This window comes from Manacus vitellinus, unplaced genomic scaffold, assembly GCF_001715985.3.
Source record: "Manacus vitellinus isolate BGI_N305 unplaced genomic scaffold, ASM171598v3 scaffold_11_pilon, whole genome shotgun sequence".
NCBI lineage: Eukaryota > Metazoa > Chordata > Aves > Passeriformes > Pipridae > Manacus > Manacus vitellinus.
Window position 1 is genome coordinate 18628736 of NW_021938895.1, and position 24487 is coordinate 18653222.

The window sequence follows — 24487 nt, forward strand, 5'->3', positions numbered from 1 at the left end:
TACTGTTTCTTTAAGACAAAACAAAACAAGGGACAAAAATTTGATTTTGTTACCTAGGCATTGCGTTTCTGTACCACTCCAGAGACCATTTGCCAAGCATTCTCTCACATGAGAACCAACTAATGTGTATCCTGTGTTACAAGTGAATATTGCAGTAGCTCCATACACTGTTAAGGTTCCAATCTTATTTCCATTTGGTGGAGATGGAAGACCACCACAGGAGATAACTAGGAAAAAAACAAGGAACAGAACAAACTAAAATATGAAAATGTTTTTCATAATTTTTTTAGACTGGAAGACAATATACTACCTCATGTTTTCTTAAAAAGTAAATATAATAGGAAAAATATAAGAATATAAGAATAAATTAAAAAATAAAAATAAATTCTATTATACCACAGAAAGGACTTAAAATTATGCTTGATTTGGCAATGTTCTAAATCTGAAAATTCATTGGAATACTTTCATATCTTGAAAGCAGCTTAAACTCAATCCTTCAGTATTTGCAATTGGTATTTCCAATGCTGAAACAAGGGAATCACATGAATTCCCAGGAAAGTTGTGGTTATATTCCATGTGTGCATACTCATGGCTATTTCTCAAATATATTTTCCCAGGCCATTTTAAGTCTTGTGTCTATTTAAAAATATTATATCTTTTTAACATGCAGAACTCTGAATTGCTATGAACTGTCTTTTTTCCTATTTCCCACTACTATTCATAAGCATATAACATATGTGTCAGTCTACTTGCTAAAATGATATATCTTCTGGTTTTGTTTAAGGCTAGACTTGACCCATTATCATACAAACCTTCTGTGGTATCAGCTGCAACACACAGCTATCACACAGTAAATGAAAAATTACCTTTTAGGAATGTATCAAACTCTAATCTAATTAAAACCATTCTGTCATTTCTTCTGTTTCTAGAAAAATATATCAATAATATTTGAATTCAAGATACAGACCAATGAATTCAAATGCTTGAACTCTATTCTATTCTATGTTAGCGTGAATCATGGGTTTACTTTCAAAAGCATGTTAATCACAACTAAACTTCCTATCTGAAACCTAAAGGGCCCATTATCCTATATTTTAAAAGATTCACTATAGGAAATAACATGGAATTGGGTAGAAGTTGGATAAAATCAAGTACAAGCCACTGTGCAGTTAATTCAGTCATAATCAGAATATATGTGATCACAGTTTCTTGTGCACAGAAGGTGTCCAGAGATGAGTAAGACTATTTTTGACTACGATAGAGGCACAATAATGTAATCTGTGGATTAGCCTAACTTTATAATTTCTAATGCTAATGCTGAATATCAATTGCACTTCTACATGTGTTTAAAAAAAATTAACTCTGTTCCTAAAATGCAATGAAACTGACTGTTCTAAACATATTACAAATGCTTTATTCATTTTAATTACAGAGATTCCAGTTTAAAATAGTTAAATACATAAATAATGAGCTACCTCATGACATGTTAGGCATCTGTTCAGCATATTTGTAAAACAATAAACTTACTAATTAGGTCTGAAGTAATTTATGGTATTTTTGTATGAACACATTATAAAAGTTCATATGCATGTTTCTCCAAAAGTGTAGTTTTAATGCTTCACCCAAGAGGTCAAAGCAATATCATCATCTAATCTAACTCTAATCTGGAATCTTCTAAAGTAATAACATTAACTCCTTGTATTTTCTAAATATTTATGTACCATCCAGTTGAATAAATACAGATTGATCTCTTGATGCTACTTCATTGACTCTTGTATGAAACATATTGTACTTAACACTTAAAGAGTTGGAATAAATTAATCTCCAGTTAATGAAAATTTCACATTTGCTTACTTACAGGAATGTGATAGCAAAATAGTTTATTAAAAACTTTATTTATAAAATAAAATCTGTGTATTAAAAAGCATAGGATATTCTGTAAACAAGGATATTCCTTACCCTTACAACTTGGCCTTTCATTGCCTACACTCCAGGTTCCATTACTCCTGCACTGTATGAGCCTTCGACCCAATAAAAAATATCCAGGACTGCAGCTGAGCATGACTTGAGATCCATACTCATTCAGTGACCCAGAAATCAGTCTCCAGACAACATGTTCTGAGAGCAGAGTCTGTATGCTGGGGCAAGTTACAGCTGTGAAGAAAGGACATGTACATATTAGCATTCTGACCCTAAATTTCTTCTTGGGTATATTCCCTGACTTACTGGCAGATGTTTCACAATATAAGACTTAAAGTACCAATAATCATTTTGGAAATACAAGTTCCAAGGAAAATAATGAACATCATGCAGTGTGTACAACAAATTGAACAGGAGTTTCTAGTATATTTTCATTTAATGAGCTGCAGTGGAACAATGATATACAGGCAAGATCTCTAATGTAATTTATTTAAAAATTTCAAAGATAAAACAGATCACAGACTACAGTGGATGTAAAAGGGAAAACAAATATTGCTATGCAATTTTTGCAAAGCTCTAAGAACTTCTTAAAACAGGTTGCGATAAAACCTGTTAGCACAAATTGAAATGTTAATTACTATATAACAGCATACTGTGAGTATACAGGAGAATTACTTCATTCAAGTTTAGAAGACTTAAAAAAATTAGATAATATTTAGAGAGACTTTTAGAGTGATTACAGTTCTGTTGCTTTTAGTATTTCAGACTTTGTAAGAGAATGCAGTTACTGCCAGTAGGCAAAAACTGTAGTTTATGTTCTTCATAAGGCTTAATATAGCTACCAACCATACACAGCATTTTAAAATATTTTTCAGTTTCAATTTGATGCTCTGTAATTCAAAGTAAAGGACAGAGAATGTTTAAAATATTTACAATATTGACATGCATTCTATCTTAATGGGACATTGTCTCTGTAAAGATTAGACTAGTTTTATGAAAATATTCATGACTATTTTATTTTGTTATTCAGAATTTCCCCGCTATAGAAAAAGTCTGAGTGAATTAGTAACTGGTTATGTCACTAAGTGACATTCACAAAGTGAATGCTTTAGAAAAAAACTATTACCCCAGAAACACTTGAGAAAAGCTATACTTTCCCAGGAAAATCAACCAAAAAACTCAAACCAAACCAAAACACAAAAACCCATCAAAAAAATCATGTAGCAGAAATTTAGTTTTCTTTGGTAAGACAAAAGCATTAGGAGCAAGTGTGTAAAAAGGCCAAATGAGGAAATAAAGAGTCTGGTTCTCAGTTATGCTATAATAAATGTATACCAGGAAAGGACTAATAAAGATGACCAAAAAAAAATTAAGAATTACATATTCTGTAGACTTCCCTTCACACAAGGGAAAGTGATAGAAGCAAAATTCCTGTAAAAATTTAGATTTCCACCACTTTTCAGAGTAGCTCTGCTAATGCTAGAATTATACATCTACCTTTTCCAATAGTCATCCTACCCATGGCAAATTCTGGCATCTAGGAAACACAGGGCTGAACACAGCATATCTATGAAGCTATATAAGAATTTATGAAGGAGAAATCATCTGAAGAACTTTCAAATGACAGATTATAATGTTATATTGAGTTGAAATTTTAGAATATTTTCTTAGATTTTTTTTTTCATTATATCTTAGGAAGGATTGCCAGCATATTAACTTTGAAAGTTAGTAGTTCTTCACTTTGGTCTTACAGCAATATTCTGTCTACTTAAGAACAGTATCCCAGGTTAATGGAGAATTTCTTACTTCCTAATTTAATTTTTTTTGTATTGATACCCAACTGGGTCTCATAGCTATGGAAAGGTTATAAACTATCAATCAAGAAACATTTTTTTCTTATTTGTTGTTAAATAATACATGTATATTGAAGCACTCCACTTAACACCTTGTAGTGAAAATCATATAGTTCTTTCAGAACACAAAAATATTCTAGATAGGAGCTTAATGCCCCTCAACTTTAACATTTTTATCACTCCTCCTTTCAAGCACTAGTTTTATTGGTGCTTTCAAAGATGAAAGCAAGCCTCTTATTTAGTCTAATAGCAAAAGTTTTAGTCTTAACCATAGGATATATCTTAAGACACTTAGAGACAAGAGATTCAGCTGTTTCAGAACACATAAATAAGCCACATAAATGTTTCCTCCACATTCTGAGGTCAATATGCAATTTATTCTCTCTTTATCTATAAATACACCTAGATTTGCAAGCACGCTTTACAAACAACTATCAGATTCCGATATATGATTTTACAATTTCTAATTGAAGATGTTACTGAGTACAAAATTTACTTCCAGGCTGTTGATGCAATCAACTAAAACTTGCTTGAAAACTTTTAATTTTACAGGGATTGATTTTGATTTATTATATTCCTCATAGTTCAAAAACCAAAAAAAATTACTATTAACAGATGCCTGATTTTGTCCACATGGTTTTTGAATGAGTGCATCAATTTACCTCTCATTGTCTGTCTCTTGCAAATTATAGTCTGGGCATTATTTAAATTCTCATTTACATAAATGAAACTCTATAAGGGATTATCTCAACTTCTCACAGATGTGAAGATGTTCTCTTATCTCTCTATGCATTTTTATACAAAAATGTATGAATAATATTGATTTACATAAAATATAGGTCAGAAAACATAATTATCATTTGAAATTATGATTAATATTACCTATTTTAATTACATGACAATCTATATACTGGTAATTCTGAAAATATTCAAAAGCAGGGAATTCATAATGAGATATAACTACCATAAAACAAGAGTTGTTGTAAAGCCCAAATAGGCAGATCCATCATGTCAATGCATGGCTGTGAGGCTGGTGTAAGTGGAAAAATTTTGGGTTTTGACCATGGGATGATGTATTCAACATCTGGTCTACTAACACCAGATGGGAGGTGTCTTTCTCAGAGGGGAAAAAGAGTTCTAACACAGGAGTTAGTGGGGTTCATTGATGGAGCTTAAAGTAGCTTGGAAGGGGGAAAGAGACAAAACCAGGCTCACAGGTAACAAACGATGGGATGGTGTGCCAAAACTTGAGGACATGGGATCTGATAGGATCCCTCAATCTGTCTCAAGAGGTGTTGGCTTCAATGTACCACACCTGGAATGTTTCTACAATAATCAGTGCAGCATGAGGAACAAATAAGAGGAGCTTTAAGCTTTGGCCCAGTCCCAGAGATTAAACATCATTGGCATAAGTGAAACCTGATGGGATGAGACCTGTGACAGGAGTGCCCTGTTGGAGGGTTGCAGGTTCTACAGGTTATCCCTCTCTACAGGTTACAGGTATAGGCTGGGCAGAAGAGGCAGAGGGGTGGCACTGTATGTAATAGAAGGGTTAGAATGTGTGGAGCTCATAGCTGGCAATGTCACAGCTGAAAGCCTTTAAGTGAGAATCAAGGGGCAAACAAATAAAGTGGATGTCACTCTGAGAGTCTATTATAGACCTCTCGGCCAGGATGAAGACATTGACAAATTATTCTTTGAGGAAAAAAGGAACACTTCCAAGTCAACTGCCCTTGTCCTTATGGGGGGCTTCAACTTGACAGAAATTAACTGGAAGCACCTCACAGCTGGTACAATCCAGGCCAGAAGTTTCCTTAAAAACTGAATGACAACCTTATAGAACAGGTTCAAAGGGACCCAACTCAGAAAGATGCCCTCCTTGATCTGCTGCTTGTCAACATGGTGGATCTTGTGAGTGAAGTGGAGATTGTGGTTGTCTTGGCCACAGTGGCACAAAGTGATCGAATTTAAAATCTCTGTTGACAGGAGGTAAAGTGCCAGTGAAACTTCAACTCCGGACATGAGGAAAGCAGACTTCAGGCTACTTGGGAAATCAGTAATTAAAGTCCCTAGGAAAATGTTTTTGCAGGTGTTGGCGTCCATCAGTGCTGGTCACTTTTAAACATCATCTCCTAAGAGCACAGGAGTGTTGCAAGTCAAGCTGATTAAGCAGATGAACCCAGGTTGGCTGAATTTGGATATTGTCTTGAAAACAAGATTAAAAAAGCAAGGTGTAAAAGCGGAAGTAAAGTCAGGTGACATGTGAAGAATTCAGAGATGCTGTTTGCAACTGTAGGGAGAAAATTTGTGCAGCCTAAGCTCAACTAGAGTTGAAGCTGGCAAGAAATGTGGGGGACAATAAAATGAGTTTTTTTCAAATATATTAATGGCAAAAGGAAGTGTAAAAATAACGTTGGCCCGTAAAAGATGAGAATGGTCACCCTACAAACAGGGACAGAGACAAGGCAGAAGTGTTTAACGCTTTCTTTTCTTCCATCTTCAACATGGATGATGAACTAAGGGGGTCTAAGCCCTGAGTGGGAGGACCATGACTGTGAGAATGATCAACTCCCAGTTGACCCTGAAATTGTGCCAGATCTGCTGCTCCAGCTGGATCCCTACAGACCTATGGAGTCTGACAGGATTCATCCCAGAATCCTCTAAGAGCTAGTTGGTGTCATTACAAAGCTCCTCTCGAAGATTTTTAAGCAGTCTTGGGAATCTGGAGAGGTCTCAGCTGGCTGGAAGCTCGTGAATGTTGTCCTGTTTCTCAAGAAGGGCAAGAAGGAAGACCCAAGAAACTACAGGTCTGTCACTCTTATTTCAGTGCCCAATAAAATCATGGAGAAGATCGTTCTGAAAAGTACTGAAAAACACCTGGAGGACAATGCAGCAATTGGTCATAGTCAGCACACCTTCATGAGACGAAAATCCTGCTTATCCAACCTGATTTCCTTTCACGATGAGGTAACCCAATTAGTTGATTAGGGGAAGCCAGTTGATGCAATCTTTTTGGATTTCAGTGAAACTTTTGATACTGTCTCTCACAGAACCCTTCTGGACTAAATGTCCAGCACACAGCTGGATAAACACATCATGCGGGGTTGAGCAATTGGCTCACGAGTCAAGCACAGAGTTGTAGTAAATGGGTTGACATCAGACTTGTGACCTGCCACTTGTGGGTTCCACCAGGTTCCATCCTCAGCCCAGTTCTTTTCAAGGTTTTCATTAATGAGTTGAATGCAGGACTTGAAGGAATACTAAGTAAGTTTGCCAATGATACTAAATTGTGAGAAGTTGTCAAGTCCCTCAAGACCAGGGAGGCCCTCAAAGAGACCTCAACAAATTAGAGAGATGGGCAATCACCAATTGTATGAAGCTTAGCAAGGGAAAGTGACGGATTCTGCACCTGGAACAGTGCAGCCCTGGTTTTGTTCATAGGCTGGGGAAAAAGAGGTTGGAGAGCAGTGCTTCAGAAAGGGACCTGTGGGTCCTGGTCAATGGCAAGTTAAATATGAGTCAGCAGTGCCCTGGCAGCCAGGAGGGCCAACCGTGTCCTGCATCAGGCAAAGTATCACCAGCCAGCTGAGGGAGGGGATTGTCCCACTCTGCTCAGAACTGATGCAGCCTCACCTTGAATATTGTGCACTTTTGGCACCACTTAGACAGTGTCCAAAGAAAGGCCATAAGGATGGTGAAGGGTCTGGAGGGAAGCCATATGATGTGGGGCTGAGGTCACTTGGTTTGCTCAACCTGAGGAGACTGAGGGGAGACTTAATGGCAGATTTCAACATTCTCATGAGGGGAAGTGGAGAGGCTTCACCCTCATGACCAGTGGCAGAACTAGAAGAAATGGCATGAAGCTGATTTGGGGGATTTTATATTGGACATCAGGAAAAAGCTTTTCACCCAAAGGGTAGTTGAGCACTGGAACCCAGGGAAGTGGTCCCAGAACCAAACCTGTCTGAGTTTGAGGAGCATTTGGACAGTGCTCTCAGGTACATGGTGTGATTGATTCTTGGGGTGTCCTGCTCAGGGTCAGGAGTTGGACTCGATGATCCTGATGGGTCCCTTCCAACTCAGATTATTCTATGATTCTATATTTTCTACTGAAAACATGAGAAAAATGTTCACTAAGCAAAATGTCTACTACATGACTAGTGGCAATGACTAAATGAATATAATAAGGTCTTTGCAACTCCAACAACTAAAATCTAACAAGAATTTGTGCAGTGATAAGCTCAGATTTTAGTTTCAAGTCTTCATTAGGATTAAGTTTTTGTAATTTCATTATTCTTTTTACTTTCTCTTTTTGTCAACAAACACATTGCACTATCAATATTTTGTAAGAATCTGAAAACCAAAAGACTGACTCTTCCCTTTTACTGAGCTATCCTGTCTGCAAGCTTTTGCTTGTCTTTCTTTAGTGTTGTGTGAGCAAAAAAAAAGAGATCTCATTATCTTCAAAAATATCTTGAATATTGTGACTCTGAATGTAATTATTCTTTTCAAAGTAAAAAAAAAGGCAAGTACAATGTATATAATGGAAAAAATATCGCAATTACAGAAACTTGCTATTATTATTTTCAAGCACGACAGCACATGATAATTGATTGCCATTCTTTGACTGGTAGTTAACAACCACAGAGAAACGGAAAGGGCATTTTGGTATTACTATATGGTCAACTTAATGCAATAATGTGAATTACATTTTTCAAATATACCCATTTGACTAAATTCACTATTAGCTTAAAAAAGAAGCAAGATTAAGGTGAAGTTATACATTATGTTTGAGAGACTAGTGTGGCTTAAATTCACAGCATTAGTAAAATGAGAAGACAGGAGCAAACCAAGTAATCCTATATACCACAGAATTCAAGAACAAAGACCTAAGAACAAAATAGGATCACTTGAGCAAGTTGATAGTTTCAGTATGCTAATAGAGACCACAGAGCAAAAAAATTAGGTGGTTTTTGTTGGTCAACATACTTAAACAGGAAAGGCTTCAAAACCTCAAAATAGATAAACTAAAGGATCATGTGGTATTCAGAATCAGTCTGTCAACCCAGTCAGCTATGTCAAGCCAATCTGTTATCAGTCTAATGTATCTGGACTAATTAAAAATGGCTAAACTAATTACCAGTTTTACTTCAATTCATTGAATAAGTACTCCATATTACATATCAAACCTTGACAAAATACTTCAAAAAATAATCACTGACCTTAGAGTCTATTAAAGAAAATGTGAGGAGAATTATTGGACATGGTGTTCTAAATGTCTTAGCAAATAAAAAACACCAGCACAATGTTTGTGGTGGTGAATTTTGATATTTATACTATAACTGATGTTTTATTCCCAAACTACTAGTTCTATAACTAGTTCTATAACTAGAGATTGTACAGACAAATTGAAAATTATAAAAAAGGCTTATAAAATCTATCAGTTGATTCCTAGAAAAAATTCAGTGTCTCAACCATCACTGTTACAGCTCAGCATATCATACCTTCCAAGAAAATCTACAGTGAAATCTGCAATATGCAGATTATACAAAGGTGCCGTTGGCTGTTCTTTAAAATATTTGATATTAGATGAAGTAGCATAAACTAATGAAGGACACAATTCAAATCTTTGAATGAGTATATTAAAGGAATAGTACAAAAGAGCAATGAAGTTATGCAGTTATAGGGAGTACCTTAGCCAATTAAAATGTTAGAAGAATTAATTAACCATAAACTCAATTTCCTAGGTTATCCATCCACATACTTATATGAAAAGGAAAGCAATAAGAACAAAGGCCAACAAGTTATCCTATTTCAGCTGTATTTTTCTTAGTAAACATATACTGGTCCAGACTCAGCACCAACACGTATGGAGAATAGCCTATATTGGTACATTTTATATGTACTTATATAGAAATATAATATAAAGTAGTATATTTTCATATTCTTAGCTTACAAATTATGGTACTTAGCTTTAGAGAACTGGCAGTTTGCCTTGGCATAATCAGAAAAAAAATATGACATCATGATCTTGCAATAAGTGAACACATTCAGTCTTCTGATCTTGTGAAGAAAACATGGAAGTAAATCATAACATTTGCTGTCATTATTTTTTCACCCTCTGTCACAATATTTGAAATCAGGTCCCTAGATCTGGTCAAAAAGCACAGATAGTGGACAGAACTGGAAGTTCTGCTTTGCATTATCTAGATCCTACTTTAATGTTGTTTTCTGCATATGTCTTAAAGCAGCCTTAGGCTTCCAAGTATCCCATGGAACAAAAAAGGTTGTACTATCACTAATTTGAAGTGTTCAGGTATTTGTAAATCATTTTACTGCAGGTCTAGCAAAACTATAAAACTATTAATCATAATTATAATATTCTTAAGAATTTGCATTAGACATTTTCTAGCATGCAAAAATGCCTGTATTAAAAAAGATGTTTCCTGCTGACCTAGAGAACATTTCTTTTTGTGTTGCCTTGTCATGTATAAAGTAATGTTTGACTTGTAAAATAGATATGTGCTAATGTTCACCCTAGTCTTTCTAAAAGTGTCATACATATTTAAACTCTCCCTAGTGTAAACACTGGGACTGTATCACATCTCAAACTAGCAGAATTTTCTAGTACTGGAATGTACAATGCTAACTCATTCCTGAGGTTTGTTATTATGGAACATGAATTTTGGAACAAGGGATTACAAATTTTCTAAGAGTGTTGAAGGTCACATACTAAATAAAGAAAAAAGTTCTCTTTTGCTTCAGAACAGGCCTAGTATGACCTCCTTCATTGATTAAGTTCTCACATCATTTTTTCTGTAGTTTCTTCCTATCACATAATGAATTTTTTACTACTGACACAGTGTGGCACAACTCATACTTTCTAATTCATTCAACTCCTAAGAACAGTATAGAAGAACTGTTTCTTTGTAATATTCAGCGAAAAAATAAGCAACACATTCAAGCTATGAACAGACATCAACTAAGAGGTTCTTGGGAGAACCCAAAACTTAGATCAGTATTTCTATTTCATGAAAAAAAAAAAAGTGTCAAGTGTCCACAAAATCAAAACCCCAAGGAAATAGATTTAGGGACTCCCAAAAAGATAACTATTCTTATCTGCCACTTTAGCATATGAAATGTAGGTAGTCAAAGTCACAAGGATGTTCAGAAAAAAATTTAAACTAGAAGGATAAAGATATACACAAGAAAAAAACCCACATGGTGAAAAATATTTAAAAACATAAATGAAGAATGTAAAAACCAAAGAAGTGTGTGGGATTAATTCCACCAAAAGATTGATTCAACCAACACCTTTAGATGACTTTGTAACAAAATAGTTACAGATACTATTCCAGTTTCTCCATTCAGTAAATGACTTAGATATTCAAGTGCTGCTTTGGCTTGAATTTAGTGAACAACACAATTTTGCATTAACAGCTAAGTTCTTTTCTGTTTCCATTTTTCAGTCTCTGCTTTGGAAGATCTTATTGTTCTGCACTTCATGCCATACTGAAGAAAGTAAAAAACTAAGTAATAGGAATAATAATTTTCACTGATTAGACACAAACAAAATTGAATAATCATGCTATAAGGATGTAATTTTATATAATAATAGTAAGAGATTATATCATCCAAAGGAAAGGAATGAAATTTCATTTGTGTTCTTTTCCCTTTTTGACTTGTCACTGCAAGAATGAGCAGATATAAGTCTGTATTTCTATTGTAGCAGACAAAATTGAAATCATATATGATGAAATGGAATAGAAAAAATTACAAAAAGATTGTAATCTTTTTTTTTAATCTTAGAAATATTGAATCTTATGACTTTTCACAAGTGTACTTTACAGGCATATAAAAATGCTGATGATGGGTAAAACAGTGTTTCTCAGGTAACTATAGTTACAACTTAAACCCTTAAATTTCTATTCATGCCTATACATTCTTTCCTTTCTTCTTGAGCATTATCCAAATTATATTAATTGGGGTAAAAGGTATTAAAGGTAGTTTATGTGGCATACAGTAAAGAGAGAATCATGGAAGAACTGGTGCTTATCTGTAGTTTGAGACCAAAGTTGTTTGATTTATTTGGATTTCTTGGATATAGCTACATCTTTTGAATGGGATGTTTTTTGGAACTGTATATCACACTCATTTCTCTCACCAGAAGTAATGTACTAACTTACAAGTTTCAGTAGAAATTTTTTGCACAGATAGTGTCCTGTATTCATATGTAAAGTTACTACTATATGGTCACTCTCTAATAAGTGTATTAGCATGATTTAAAGCTCCAGGGCTCCCAACTGAAGAAGTACATGGACCTGTTGGACTGAGTCCAGAGGAGGGCCATGAAGATGATCAGCAGTCTGGAGCTCCTCTCCTATGAACACAGACTGAGAGTGTTGGGACTGTTCAGCTTGGAGAAGAGAAGGCTCCTGGGAGACCTTAGAGCACCTTCCAGTACCTAAAGAGGCCTACAAGAGAGTTGGAGAGGGACTTTTCACAAGGGCATTAGTGACAGGACAAGGGGGAATGGCTTTAGACGGAAAGAAGGTAAGTTTAAATTAGAAACTAGAAAGAAATTCTTCATTACAAGGGTGGTGAGGTACAGAAACAGGTTTCCCAGAGAAGTTGTGGATGCCCCACCCCTGGAAATGTTTGAGACAAGACTGGATTGGGCTTGGAGCAACCTGGTGTAGGGAGGGTATTCCTCCCTCCATGCCCCTCCCATGGCAAGGGGGTTAGAACTAGATGATCTTTGTGGTTCCTTCCAACCCAAACAATTATATGATTCTACAGTTCTATGAAATAACAATACAGATATAAGTCTGTTCCCTTCATCATGTGCTAGGGATATCTATGCAGAATAATGTAGCAAACCAAAATTTGGATACCAGAAAAAGAAACTGCTGGACCTCAGCAGAAAGCCTTAGCTGGGGAGAAAGCCTGCATTCGAGGACCAGACAGGATGTCACCTGTTTGGAATGTCCTGCCAAGATACAGAGACACTGTGCTGTGACATTATCAAGCCTCTGAATAAAATCCATTATTGTTTTCTCCCTCCCTGTGTATCCTGTGTATTCTGTAACTTGAATATCTCTCCCCCATGTAAATCTCCAAAAATGTAATCCTAAAATAAGTGGTTTTTCCCTGTGATATAATTCCTAAGACCCCAGAAAGTGTAATATGGGTTTTCCCATTACCTCATCCCCTGAAACCCCCTACTTGTAATAAGTTCAACCATCCATTGAATATGTAAACTCCAGACCTTAAAATGTCAGCATGTAAGTCCAATAAACCATTCCAGATTCTGTCTCCAAGTGGGATTGTGTTAGTTTCTTTGACTCCCACAGAATAACTGAAGCAAGATACCTATTTGTCATTCAGCTAAGCTTTCTTAACAGATATCTGTTGATTGGTATTTCTTGTAATTAAATTCAGTAGCCTAATGTTCATGATCCATCTGTGTCTTGCTGTGTGACCATCACAAATCTTATTTTTCATGCTTCAAATCTGATGTAAATGCTTTTAATGAAAAGAAAGGAGTTTCAAACAGCTGCCTCAGGCATTATGTTGTCAGAGATACTTTGCAAAACAAAATGCACTGATTTCAACCTTCATTTTAATAGACATGGGAATAAAATGGACTTATTAATTTACCATTTACCTTTCTGTGCTGTGTTTGTTTCTCATCAAGTTAGAGATGTTTCTATTTCTGGAGACTAAATACATTTATGCTTACAGCAGCAATAGTGAAAAAACAGGTTTTTATGCAGATTGTGTAAGCTTTTCTGCACTTCACAAGTAAGAAATCTTGGGTAAAGAATGGATGCTTCCAAATAACAATCCATTTTGAAAATATTGACCTTAAATCGTCACGTAGATCACTAGCACTTTAATTTAGCACTTGTGGATTTGGAAGTAATGGGATTATTTTTCAAACTGAATAAATTTTTAGAAAAGGAAAAGAGGAGAGAAAGAAGAGACAAAAGTGTTATATATGTTTTGTTAGGATATTATAAATATTAAACAAATCTTTTTAATGTTGAAAGTTGTGGTAATTTTAGTAAGTTTTTTTACAGGGTAGTCATTGTCTGGTAAAGTTTGATCTTTTCAAATAATACAAGGTTTTTGGTATGGATTTTTGTTTGTTTTTTGTGGTTTTTTTTTTGCACTGTAGATATAGTGTTATTAATTCAGTATGTTTAATCCCCAGTTAGTTTATCTGGCCTCTTCTCTCAAAAGAGTCTGTTGACATTTTTGCTGATTAATCATTCAAGTTATGTGCTTTGTATCTTGTCAAATTTTCTGAGAGAATGAAGCTCAGTTCAATACACTGGAGCACTGCCTTCCCTCTGCACATGGCTCTGAACTCAGAGCATGCCTGTGTGATCACAGCTGGTTTCAAATTATCCTCCTTATGTACTCTGTGGAACTGCTGTGTACAGTTTTAGGCACCGCCCTTCAAGAAAGGTGTAGATCAATTGGTGATTCTCTATAAGACAATAATGAGAATCCCTGGTCCAAAAAATATGAAGGAAGAGCGAGAATGAATCACAAGACAGATCTCTACAGAAGAAGTGACTGAGTGTATTGGATTCAGGAGTCATGGTGTTGGTAGGGATGCAGGGAGGAGCTCCAGGGGTGGCCTCTGTCAGGAAAGGCTGGATGCAGTCAGTTCCAAAGGACTCACTGCAAGACACAGCTGAGCCCATCAGCCATGATGGTGGCATCTCTGGGAAACTGTGTTTAGGAAAGGGTAAAATTTTGCACAGGTAGAGAAAGAAAGAAAAAAGAGTCAGAGCAGCAGAGGGAACATCAAGGTCACAGGAGAAGGAGATGTTCCAGACACCAGAGCTGGTGTTCTGCTGCAGCCCACTCTCAAAAAATTTACATGTAATATTATAGTAATTATTAATTTTGAGATTATGTCCTAGTCAGTGTTTCAAGTCACATTGAAGTCAAGATCAGTTAATTATTGCTTTGATGCAGGACAGAGTCAGGCAGTGGTAGCCCAACGCAAATGAGAGGACTGTCATATGGTAGAGGAGTCTGCACCACATTAGCTATTTCTGACAGAAGGCAAAAATGTAGACTGCAGGATTCTTATCCGGCTTAATTATCTACAGTAATGATATTTTAAGAAATAATTTTTGCTTTTATTACTTTAGAAGCAATAACAGAAAAAAATTACAATTGTGAAAATGGAGGGCACATAATAAGAAAATATACAGGAAATTGAATTGTCTAACAATTTTAATTCAGATTTTTTGAAGAAGATAAACAAGGATTTTTTAATTAAACAAATTTATAGGCCTTTATAATACTTTATTACATGCTAAATGATGATACATTCCTGAATGGCCACTGCATGGTATATGTATACATAAAACAAAAGCATCACCAGCAAAGATTTTCCTGGGAAAGATCAAGGGAAATATTATTGAGAAATATATGCCCACTTACATTTGCAAACAGGTGGCCTCCCTCTGTTGCTCCATAATCCATCTTCTTGACACACTGCTGTTGCTTGTTGACTTGATTCTAGCTTGAAGCCCTCATTACATTCATATATCAATCTACTGCCCAAAGTGAATTCATTACCTATAACCGAACCATTCCCAGGGGAGTCAGGAATACCACAAGATACAGCTGAAAAGAAAGGAAAGAAAAATATGAAGAATTGGAATTATATCATATATATCTTTAAAATATCATCCCACCACTGAAATAAGAAACACGGATTAGTAATTTTGACATATCCCATTCATAACAACTGAAATTAATTTTCTGTCGTGTTTGCAACATTCCAATAAATGGAATAGTATTTAAAACATGGATAAAAACTTAAAAGTGCATCTAATATAGACAAAAAATTTATAAATAATTATTTAGTTTAATCCAATCACTGCAGAGAGAGAATTTTCAACATAGGCTAAGGGCAATCGTTTGTTTGCTAGGGAAAAAATCAAGGAAGTGTCCAAAGTAATTTGGTCCAAGAAGGGAAGAACTGGACAATTCTTAAATGCTTTCTAATAGTCTGCTTCCATTCTCTCAGAGTTTCTTTCAATCCTGCACTACTACAAAGAAAAATTCATATTTGTTTGTTCCATACATATAAAACAATGTTATTTAATAATTGAATTTAATTTTTTTTTGTCTGATGAGAAAAGAACCTGAATAAATGACTAGATAGGAAAGAGTTCCACTTAAGGGCATTATTCGTATGTTTATCACTTATTGACATACTTGACTAATTCAGTTTAGTATGCCAGATATTATGTGAATCCAAGCTTACTAATTTTCCATATCATGAAGGAAATTATTTACTGAATAATTTTCACTCTTTTTTTGCACCTTCTGAATTTAACTCTAAATGTTTTTTCACGCTCACAAAATTTAATTTGCTATCAACTTAGTGAAGTTTGAGTAGCACCTAGTGTGGTTTTTTAGGGTTATTTATTATTTGTTTATTTAACCAGAATTCATTTAACAGTATCTCATAATATACATTTTAGGGTAGAATGTAATTACAAAATTATCTATTTCAGTCACTTTTAGGAAAGGTGTCCAAGTCAAGATTGTCTTCTGCCATCTGACCTCTCAGGTCCCTTGCTTTTGATAATGAAAAAAGGCAACTCTCCAGTACATATACTTTTTAAAATTTATTTTAATGCTATGCTTTATTTGAAAGTAGTTATTTATGTACAGAGATTAACTGGATGAATGTACCACAATAAGCTGCTTCCTTAGTAACACAACTTCTTGGCATTTTTTGCATCTTAACCAGAAACATTTTTGTCTTATCAAAATTGAGTATATCTCCATTAATGGGTAGTGGCTGAGCCTCCTGCCACTGGAAGGAATAGTAGAGGGACAGAGAAGGTAGAGACAGGTGATAAGGAAAGGGTTCTTGAGGTCCACACTTACTGCTCTTATTCATGTTAGAGAAAGTGGAGAAGGGGAAGAACGAAAGCAAGTTCTGCAGCTTCTGGGATAAGGTCTTTGTATTAGAAGTCTTTTCCCACTCAGGGACCAGAGCAGGAGGGATATCTTTTCAGGGCTCTGGTGTACTCAAAACAGTCAGTATAGCTGCATGTGGTTAAAATGCTCTATCTATTCCCCCAAAGACCAGTTTAATCCTCTACATACAACTAGAACCCACTCTGACCTTCTGTCATTTTTTACTTGCAAAAAGTTCATTTGCTTGCTGAATTGACAGAAAGTTAAATGGTCATTCTCTTTTAGTACATCATAAAAATGACATTGCATTCTCCATTTCAAGTCATAGCTACTGTGAAAGGCTTCAGTGTCCCCAGAGCCTTGCACTATGTCCCCCCGTCCTAACAAACCTTACAATTATCTTCTGTCTTGTGTCAATGTGTCTGAATGCTTGATATAGAATGCATTCGGGTTAAGACTTAACTTCTTGTCAACATTTTCAGGTCTCCTTTCTGACAGCAAAACAATAATCTCTGTGTTAAGTGTGCATACATTTAATTGTATAAAAATAAAATTCAAAACTATGAGTCTATCCACCCATCCCATGTTTGTGTCTCTCTGTACACACAGGTGGACCTTAGTCTATTTCCCTCTAAACACTCCAAACATGAATTAACTTCAAATAGCTTAGCAGAACAAGATTTTATTATGCCATTTGAAAAACAAAAAACCCTCTCAATCCAGGCCTATTTAGTTCATTTTAGAAGCAAATGATTCTGTTAGCATTTGCTCTTCACCTTTGGCAATAACCTTTCTAGAGACTCATTGAAAAATTCAAGACTGAGTAGCTCTTACATGCAAGTTATTTTAAGGAATAAAAGATGTTCAATGCCCGGTCACACCCAGGTGGGTCTCTCAGTTATGTCAGGTTTGATGTGATGCCCAGTATTCTAAAGAACCTCAAAATCTATACTTACCTGCCACAGTTCAGTACTTTCATTCTCAGTGTGTACCTCAGCCCTTTACTGTCTCTTTTCTTTCCTCAGCTGTTGCGGAATCTTGTTCTGCTACTCTCTCTATATTGTCAGGCTACTCTCACTGCTGCCTTAGCTACTAATCACAAAAGCAGTTTGGTACCGTTCCTTTTACACTCTTATCTGTTTATTTGTTGTTTGTTTCTCTCCCTGAAACTGGGATTGGAAAAGAATATTCCTGCTGCTACTAATTTATTGAGGCTGATAATGGCTTTTAGAACAGCAGTGTCCAAACAAAAATTACCAGCAAGGACAGTTTCACTAACCAGCAAGTACTTTGACATTTAAAGTAAAGTTAGCTGAAGTAAACTGACTGAAATGGTGTGTTGTCTTTGGAAGGTGGAAATAATGTCACTACTGTGTTACAACCAAGCTCCCAGTTTCCCATATGACTGTTAAACAATAAAAAATGGTGTGAGAAAATCTTCTGACTTAAGGAACTGTCAAAATACTTCTTAGGTCAATGGTTAGATGAGACTGACAGGTTGCAGCTGGGAGATGTGCATTCAGAGTGTGAAAAATATAAGTAAAACTTAATTGTGTCTATTATCTTGCACAGCAGAAAAATATAGTTCTTCCAATGCAAGCAGAAAAGCCTTTTATGACCTAGAAACTGAGATGCAGTTTTAATTACTCTTTCATGTTCTACATGTCATACTTGCATTTATTCCTTATCAAAACCTGTGAATTTAAAGTTTACGGCAAGCCTTTAAAATATCTATGTACCTATATCCCTTAAAAGCAGGCAAATTCACTGCATACAGAAATGAAGCTGGAGACTGCATACAGTCAGACATTGAGTTTATTTCCATGCACTGGAAAATCCCGAAAGTCAATCCTCAAGCTTTTATTGTTCAGTGACCTGTTTCTGGCATTGAAAATAGTGCTGACAAAAGCATTTAAATACCCTAAAATTAAAGACAGAAACAGAGAAGTCCCTAAAAGCAGGATTCAAAATGAAAAATATGCTGAGTGGTTTATGTGTATGATATCCAATCAGTAACACTGGAGAGAGCCATGTCAATTCTCAGACTTGGATACACACAGAAACAAAGACAGTGAGAACAGGGTTGTGGGTGTAAAAAACCATATTCTGAGCCATTATCTACTCTATTCTCCTATCACAAGTCAAAATTATACTCGATCAATGTTCATCAAAGGTAATCTCTTTCAGTATTTCACTAGTTGCTCTGAGAAAAGAAGAAAAAAAATAAAGAAAAACTTAAGATCCTACTAAAGTAAGCTTAGCTGTAATTTCTTTATCTAGAAAGAACATAAATCAATTATTTCATTCCTCTTTTGAATTACTTTTAGCATATTAAAAGACTGTTACCAGGTTTCCCCTTAAACCTCTGGGCTTTTTTAGTCCAGAGTAATATATTTATCTAACTGTTTTATATTTTAAAATAGGATCATTGGTTTATAAGAGGAAACTGGGATTTGAAATATTTAAGTTATGCTACTTACCTCAAATTATTAATTTAAGACTGGGTGCTAAGAGGGACATTTTTTGCATAATAACATTTACAAAGAGGGTAAAAGGCACAAGTTTAATTCCATACTCAAAAACACAGAAATCCTAATTTTATAAAGAAGTAATTTGGAGGTCCCAGAATCACGCATCTTGTGCAAACTGCAAATGGATATTTTCAAGCCCATTCTCCCAGGGTAGACATAGAACACGGCCAGGGATCCGGAATAACAGCAAAAAGTACAAGGATCTCTAGCTCCACAATGTACATGTATGCATTTCAGCAAGCACAGAGGTACCCATAGTCTTGGAAATCAACATTTTAAGCAGGAAACACTGGCATAAGCTATATTTTTATCATGACTCTGTCATGGGTGTTGAGGCTTTCCAAGTACCTACAATCCAGATGAGAACTTCCTTAAAGTAGTACCTCCAGTTTTGTTTTATAAATCTACCAAGGAGTAACTCAAATGGTGAAGGGCAGTCAGGGGTTTTACAAGGCTCTTTAAAATTATTTTTAGAATGAGTGGGAGAAATCAGGAAGAACAAAGTAAAAAGCTGAGCTCCGTAGATGAATGGGTGTGATAAAGAGGGGTATTTGCTCATGCCTGTCAGACAGACAGACACTCTTACACTCTCACTGCTACCATGTCTCAGTCTCCAGATATTTGCAGCCTAGCACTGCTGATCCATATAGACCCTGAAAACTTGCTTTCAGTTTTTAATTCTAACTGCTCTTCTTGCCAAGCTTTTCTCTTGTCATCTCTTCATCCCTGAGCCTATCCTTCTTCTCCTACTCTCTCCCTGCATGGAAACCTCTCCATGAGCTAATCGGTGGCTAAGATGACATCAGATGCCACAAAGATATAAGGCCTTAGTGGACACTGGCACACAATGTACATCAATGCCATCAAGATACGTAGGGGCAGAATCCATCTCCATTTCTGGGGTGACAGGGGGATCCCAACAGCTGACTGTACTGGAAGCTGAAGTGAGTCTGACAGGGAAGGAATGGCACAGACACCCCATCGTGTATCCTTGGCATAGATTACCTGAGGAGTGGGTATTTCAAAGACACAAAAGAACTTCGTTGGGCTTTTGGCATAGCTACTGTAGAGACAGAGGAAATTAGACAGTTGAACACCTTGCCTGGTCTCTCAGAGGACCCCTCTGCTGTGGGACTGCTGAAGGTTGAAGAACAATTGGTACCGATAGCCACAGCAACAGTGCACCGTCGGCAATACCGCACCGACCGAGACTCTGTGACCCCTATACATAAGATGATCCATGACCTGGAGACCCAGGGGGTGGTCAGCAAGACTCGCTCACCCTTTAATAGCCCTATATGGCCAGTGCGTAAATCCAGTGGAGAGTGGAGGCTGACGGTGGATTACCGTGGACTCAATGAAGTCACACCACCCCTGAGTGCTGCTGTGCCGGACATGCTGGAGCTCCAGTATGAGCTGGAGTCCAAGGAAGCCAAGTGGTATGCCACCATTGACATTGCCAATGCCTTTTTCTCCATTCCTTTGGCAGCAGAGTGCAGGCTACAATTTGCTTTCACTTGAAGGAATGTGCAGTACACCTGGAATCGACTGCCTCAGGGGTGGAAACACAGTCCCAGCATTTGCCATGGACTGATCCAGATTGCACTGGAAAAGGGCGAGGCTCCAAAACATCTACAGTTCATTGACGACATCATTGTATGGGGGAACACAGTGGGGAAAGTCTTCAAGAAAGAAGATAATCCAGATTCTCCTAAGAGTTGGTTTTGCCATTAAACGAAGTAAGGTCAAGGGACCTGCTCAGGAAATTCAGTTCCTAGGAGTGAAGTGGCAAGATGGACGCCGTCTAATTCCAATGGAGGTGATTAACAAAATAGCAGCCATGTCCCCATCAACCAGCAAGAAGGAAACACAGGCTTTCCTAGGTGCTGTGGGCTTTTGGAGGATGCATATCCCCGAGTGCAGTCAGATTGTAAGCCCTCTCTACCTTGTGACACGGAAGAAAAATGATTTCCAGTGGGGCCCTGAACAACAACAAGCCTTTGAACAAATTAAACAGGAGATTGCCCATGCGGTAGCCCTTGAGCCAGTAAGGACAGGACAGGACGTGAAGAACGTGCTCTACACCGCAGCCGGGGAGAATGGTCTTTCCTGGAGCCTCTGGCAGAAGGTGCCTGGGGAAACCCGAGGATGATTGCTGGGATTCTGGATATAATTTTTAAAGTTAGAATGGCAAATTCAAATCCTTTCTTTGCCATTGGTATAAAAATGTGAACATAAAAACTAAAAATGTGAACATAAAAACGTGAAAGAAAACCACTTAAAAATTAGACAACTCTAAAAAACCCCTATTTTTTTAAGAATTCTGAAGAGTTTGATCATATTTTCATCATACAGAACTCTGCTATTTGGTTGAACAATAGTGGTAGTAGCAGTAACAGGTTAATACTGATATACAAGCAATAGAAACACAAGGGACACAGTTCCATAAAATTTCTGACAGCTGAAGAATCATGATATCTTAAATTCTGGAGAAAAGTATGATATAGGGCCTCCTAAATTTTATGGCCCCAACTGCCCCAGTCTACACACAGAATACTATCTCTATCCTCACATGCTCCAAGTACCTGAGTTCCAGAGTAAGATGCCAAAATTTCAGTACCTTTTTAGAAAAGACACCTACTGGCTAGTCAGGAAAAAAAATTCCCAAAATTTGTGACAGTATTGACCAGATCAACTACATAGTTTAGGCAGATGGGTCTTGACTTGTTTCCTTTTGCCATTGTCTAGAGCTACCTAAGAACCTTAGTCTCCAAGATATCCTGCAGGTCTAATACATATCACATAGGAGCTAGTGCCTTTCTGGACTGGTAGATGGAGGACAGGTAAAATACCTCAGGGCACCTGAAATGACACTAGATTTCTGTATTTAAGTAAATGAATCAAAATTTTATCTCACATACAGATGTTTAAATTTCATCTTAATCTTGAACAGAATTGCATCCTCCACTTTCCTGATCCCAAGCTGTAGGTCTATTCATCGTTCCATGTTCTTTAGTGCCAAGTGTCTGAACTTTCAGTTCCAATGCCAGCATCAGCAATGGCACCTAAAATGAATTTCCATTAAGTCCAAAAGCAGCACTTGTCCCTAAATATTCCTCATGTCCAGATCACCCATAGATTCTCCCATGATTTGACCTTCAGGAAGGTCAAACAGAATCATATGCCATGTCACATCCTATATGGCATATATATGGCACTATGCCATATCACATGATGTATATGAGATTAGAAGACGTCCTGGATTCTGGAAGCACAGATACATAGGTCCTTCTTGTTGCACACTGACAGTCTGAGCTTCTCCCTGGACTGGTAGGGATATAGCCACATGGACCATCTCTGCATGAAAATACTGATCCAGATGAAATATTTAGCTACCAAATCATAAAGGAAGGGAGCTCTATTCCTTCAAGTTCTTCAACTGTAGCCAAATTTTTGCGGCTTTTTGCTATTCTTGCAAATAGCACACACTCAACAGAAGTGTAAGTATCATGCCAAATCTCAGTTGGCTTTCTTTTTTAATGCACCAAATAGAACTTCCATTTTATAATCTTTTTAGAAATAGATGAATCATCATTGATGGAACCTCAAACAAAATCCTTTTCTTGAAGAAGACATGAAAAACTGCTGTTGATGTCTTACAAAGTTAAGAATAACTAAATGTAGGTTTTAATCAAAGATGTTCTTAACTACGAATGCTAGTACCATTTTATCTTATAAGTAAAGCAGACTAGAAGCAGACACAAATGAAAATATGTTAGAATAAGCCATATATGATATGGACAGAATTTTCAGTCTTCTTCCTCTCCCCCATGTCCCTGACCTTATCATACAATCACAGAATGGTTTGGAAGGGTCCTTAAAAACCATCCAGTTCCAAACCCCTTGCCATGGACAGGGACACCTTCCACTAGACCAGGTTGCTCAGAGGCCCATCTAACCTGTCCTTGAACACTTCCAGGGATAGGACATAAACATTTGACAAATGGTAAATACTCTTAACAAATGTCTGGAGCAAGCTAAAGTAGACCCTGCTTAGCTCCAGGATACCAAAAAAAAAAAAAAAAAGAAATAAAGTTACAAAATATGTCTTTAAAGTACTCATTATGAAGTCATTTTCTAAAATAATAAATAATTAACTAATTCCTTGTAACTCCTGAATTTTTATAAAATGTTCTGTAACTGTCATGGGTGTGTGTAGTTTTCCCCTCTGGAGCTGATGATGGATGGTTCCAGGGCAGACCTCCTGGTGCTGACCAGAAGGAGAGCCAATAGAAGTTTTAGTAACGCCTCTGTGATAACATATTTAAGAAAAAACTTGTTACGCAGAAGAAATTGCTGCCAGGGGAACCTTCAACTGGGGCTCTGGGTGGTCCGGGCCGCCTCCCCTGCCACGGGCCGGGGGTGGTGGTGGCCTGTGGGCCCAGGGCCCGCCCGCAGCTGCTGGCCCAGAGCGGGCAACGGTGGCCCCTACGAAGGAGCCGGGGCCAGAGCCCTGGCTGGGGTGCACAGTCCCATGGGGGAAGCGGCCCTGCAGCCTCCCAGGCCTGCCTCAAGAGCACCCCATGGGAGCACTGTGGCCATGATGGCCAGGGCTGGGGTCAGGGTTGAGGAGAAAGGCCCTGTAGCTCCCGCCCGACCAGCCTCGCAAGCAGCTTGTGCTGGAGCTGATCCTGCCGGCTGAGCCGAGCCAGCCAGGCTGCAGCTGATCCTGCCTTCCTGCTGCAGGTGGGGGTGGCTGGGTCGAGAGGCACGGGGAGGCACCGCGGGCTAGGCCGGGGAGGCAGGGCGGCCCTATGGCCTCCGGGCCCACCCCACAAGAGGCCCATGATGGAACAGATGGATGCATGGGAGAAGGCAGTCACCTGTGGGAGGCCCAGGATTGGAGTGGGGTCCTTAGGGAGACTTGTGGCGTGTGGAGAGGAAAACCCACACCGGAGCAGGTTATTCCTGAGTAGGACTTGACTCACTGCCCTGTGGGGGACCCACATCGGTGCAACTCGTCCGTCAAGGACAGCATCCTATGAAAAAACATAGGGGTGTAGAGACCCCCTGCATCCCATGGAGGAATGACCTTCAGGACAGCAGATAGGGAAGACCTCCGGTCTGGAGGGGTGAAGTCACATTGGAGAGGTCTATCAAGGACTGTTTTCCCATGGGAGGGACCCCACGGAACAGGGGAAGGACTCAGAGCTTTAGCCC

The 24487-nt window shown here is 37.6% G+C and overlaps 1 protein-coding gene across 1 annotated transcript in view; it reads right to left on the bottom strand.

The window, feature by feature from the left end:
- The window catches only part of CSMD1 (CUB and Sushi multiple domains 1), a gene marked incomplete at its 5' end in the record, with an annotated part of 865314 nt that overhangs the window by 60114 nt on the left and 780713 nt on the right, over positions 1-24487 (bottom strand). Inside the window, 3 exons of the mRNA XM_018088901.3 lie at positions 54-227; positions 1960-2154; positions 15240-15425. Of these exons, the coding sequence (XP_017944390.2) occupies positions 54-227; positions 1960-2154; positions 15240-15425 (555 nt within the window). The remainder of the gene's footprint in view (positions 1-53; positions 228-1959; positions 2155-15239; positions 15426-24487) is intronic.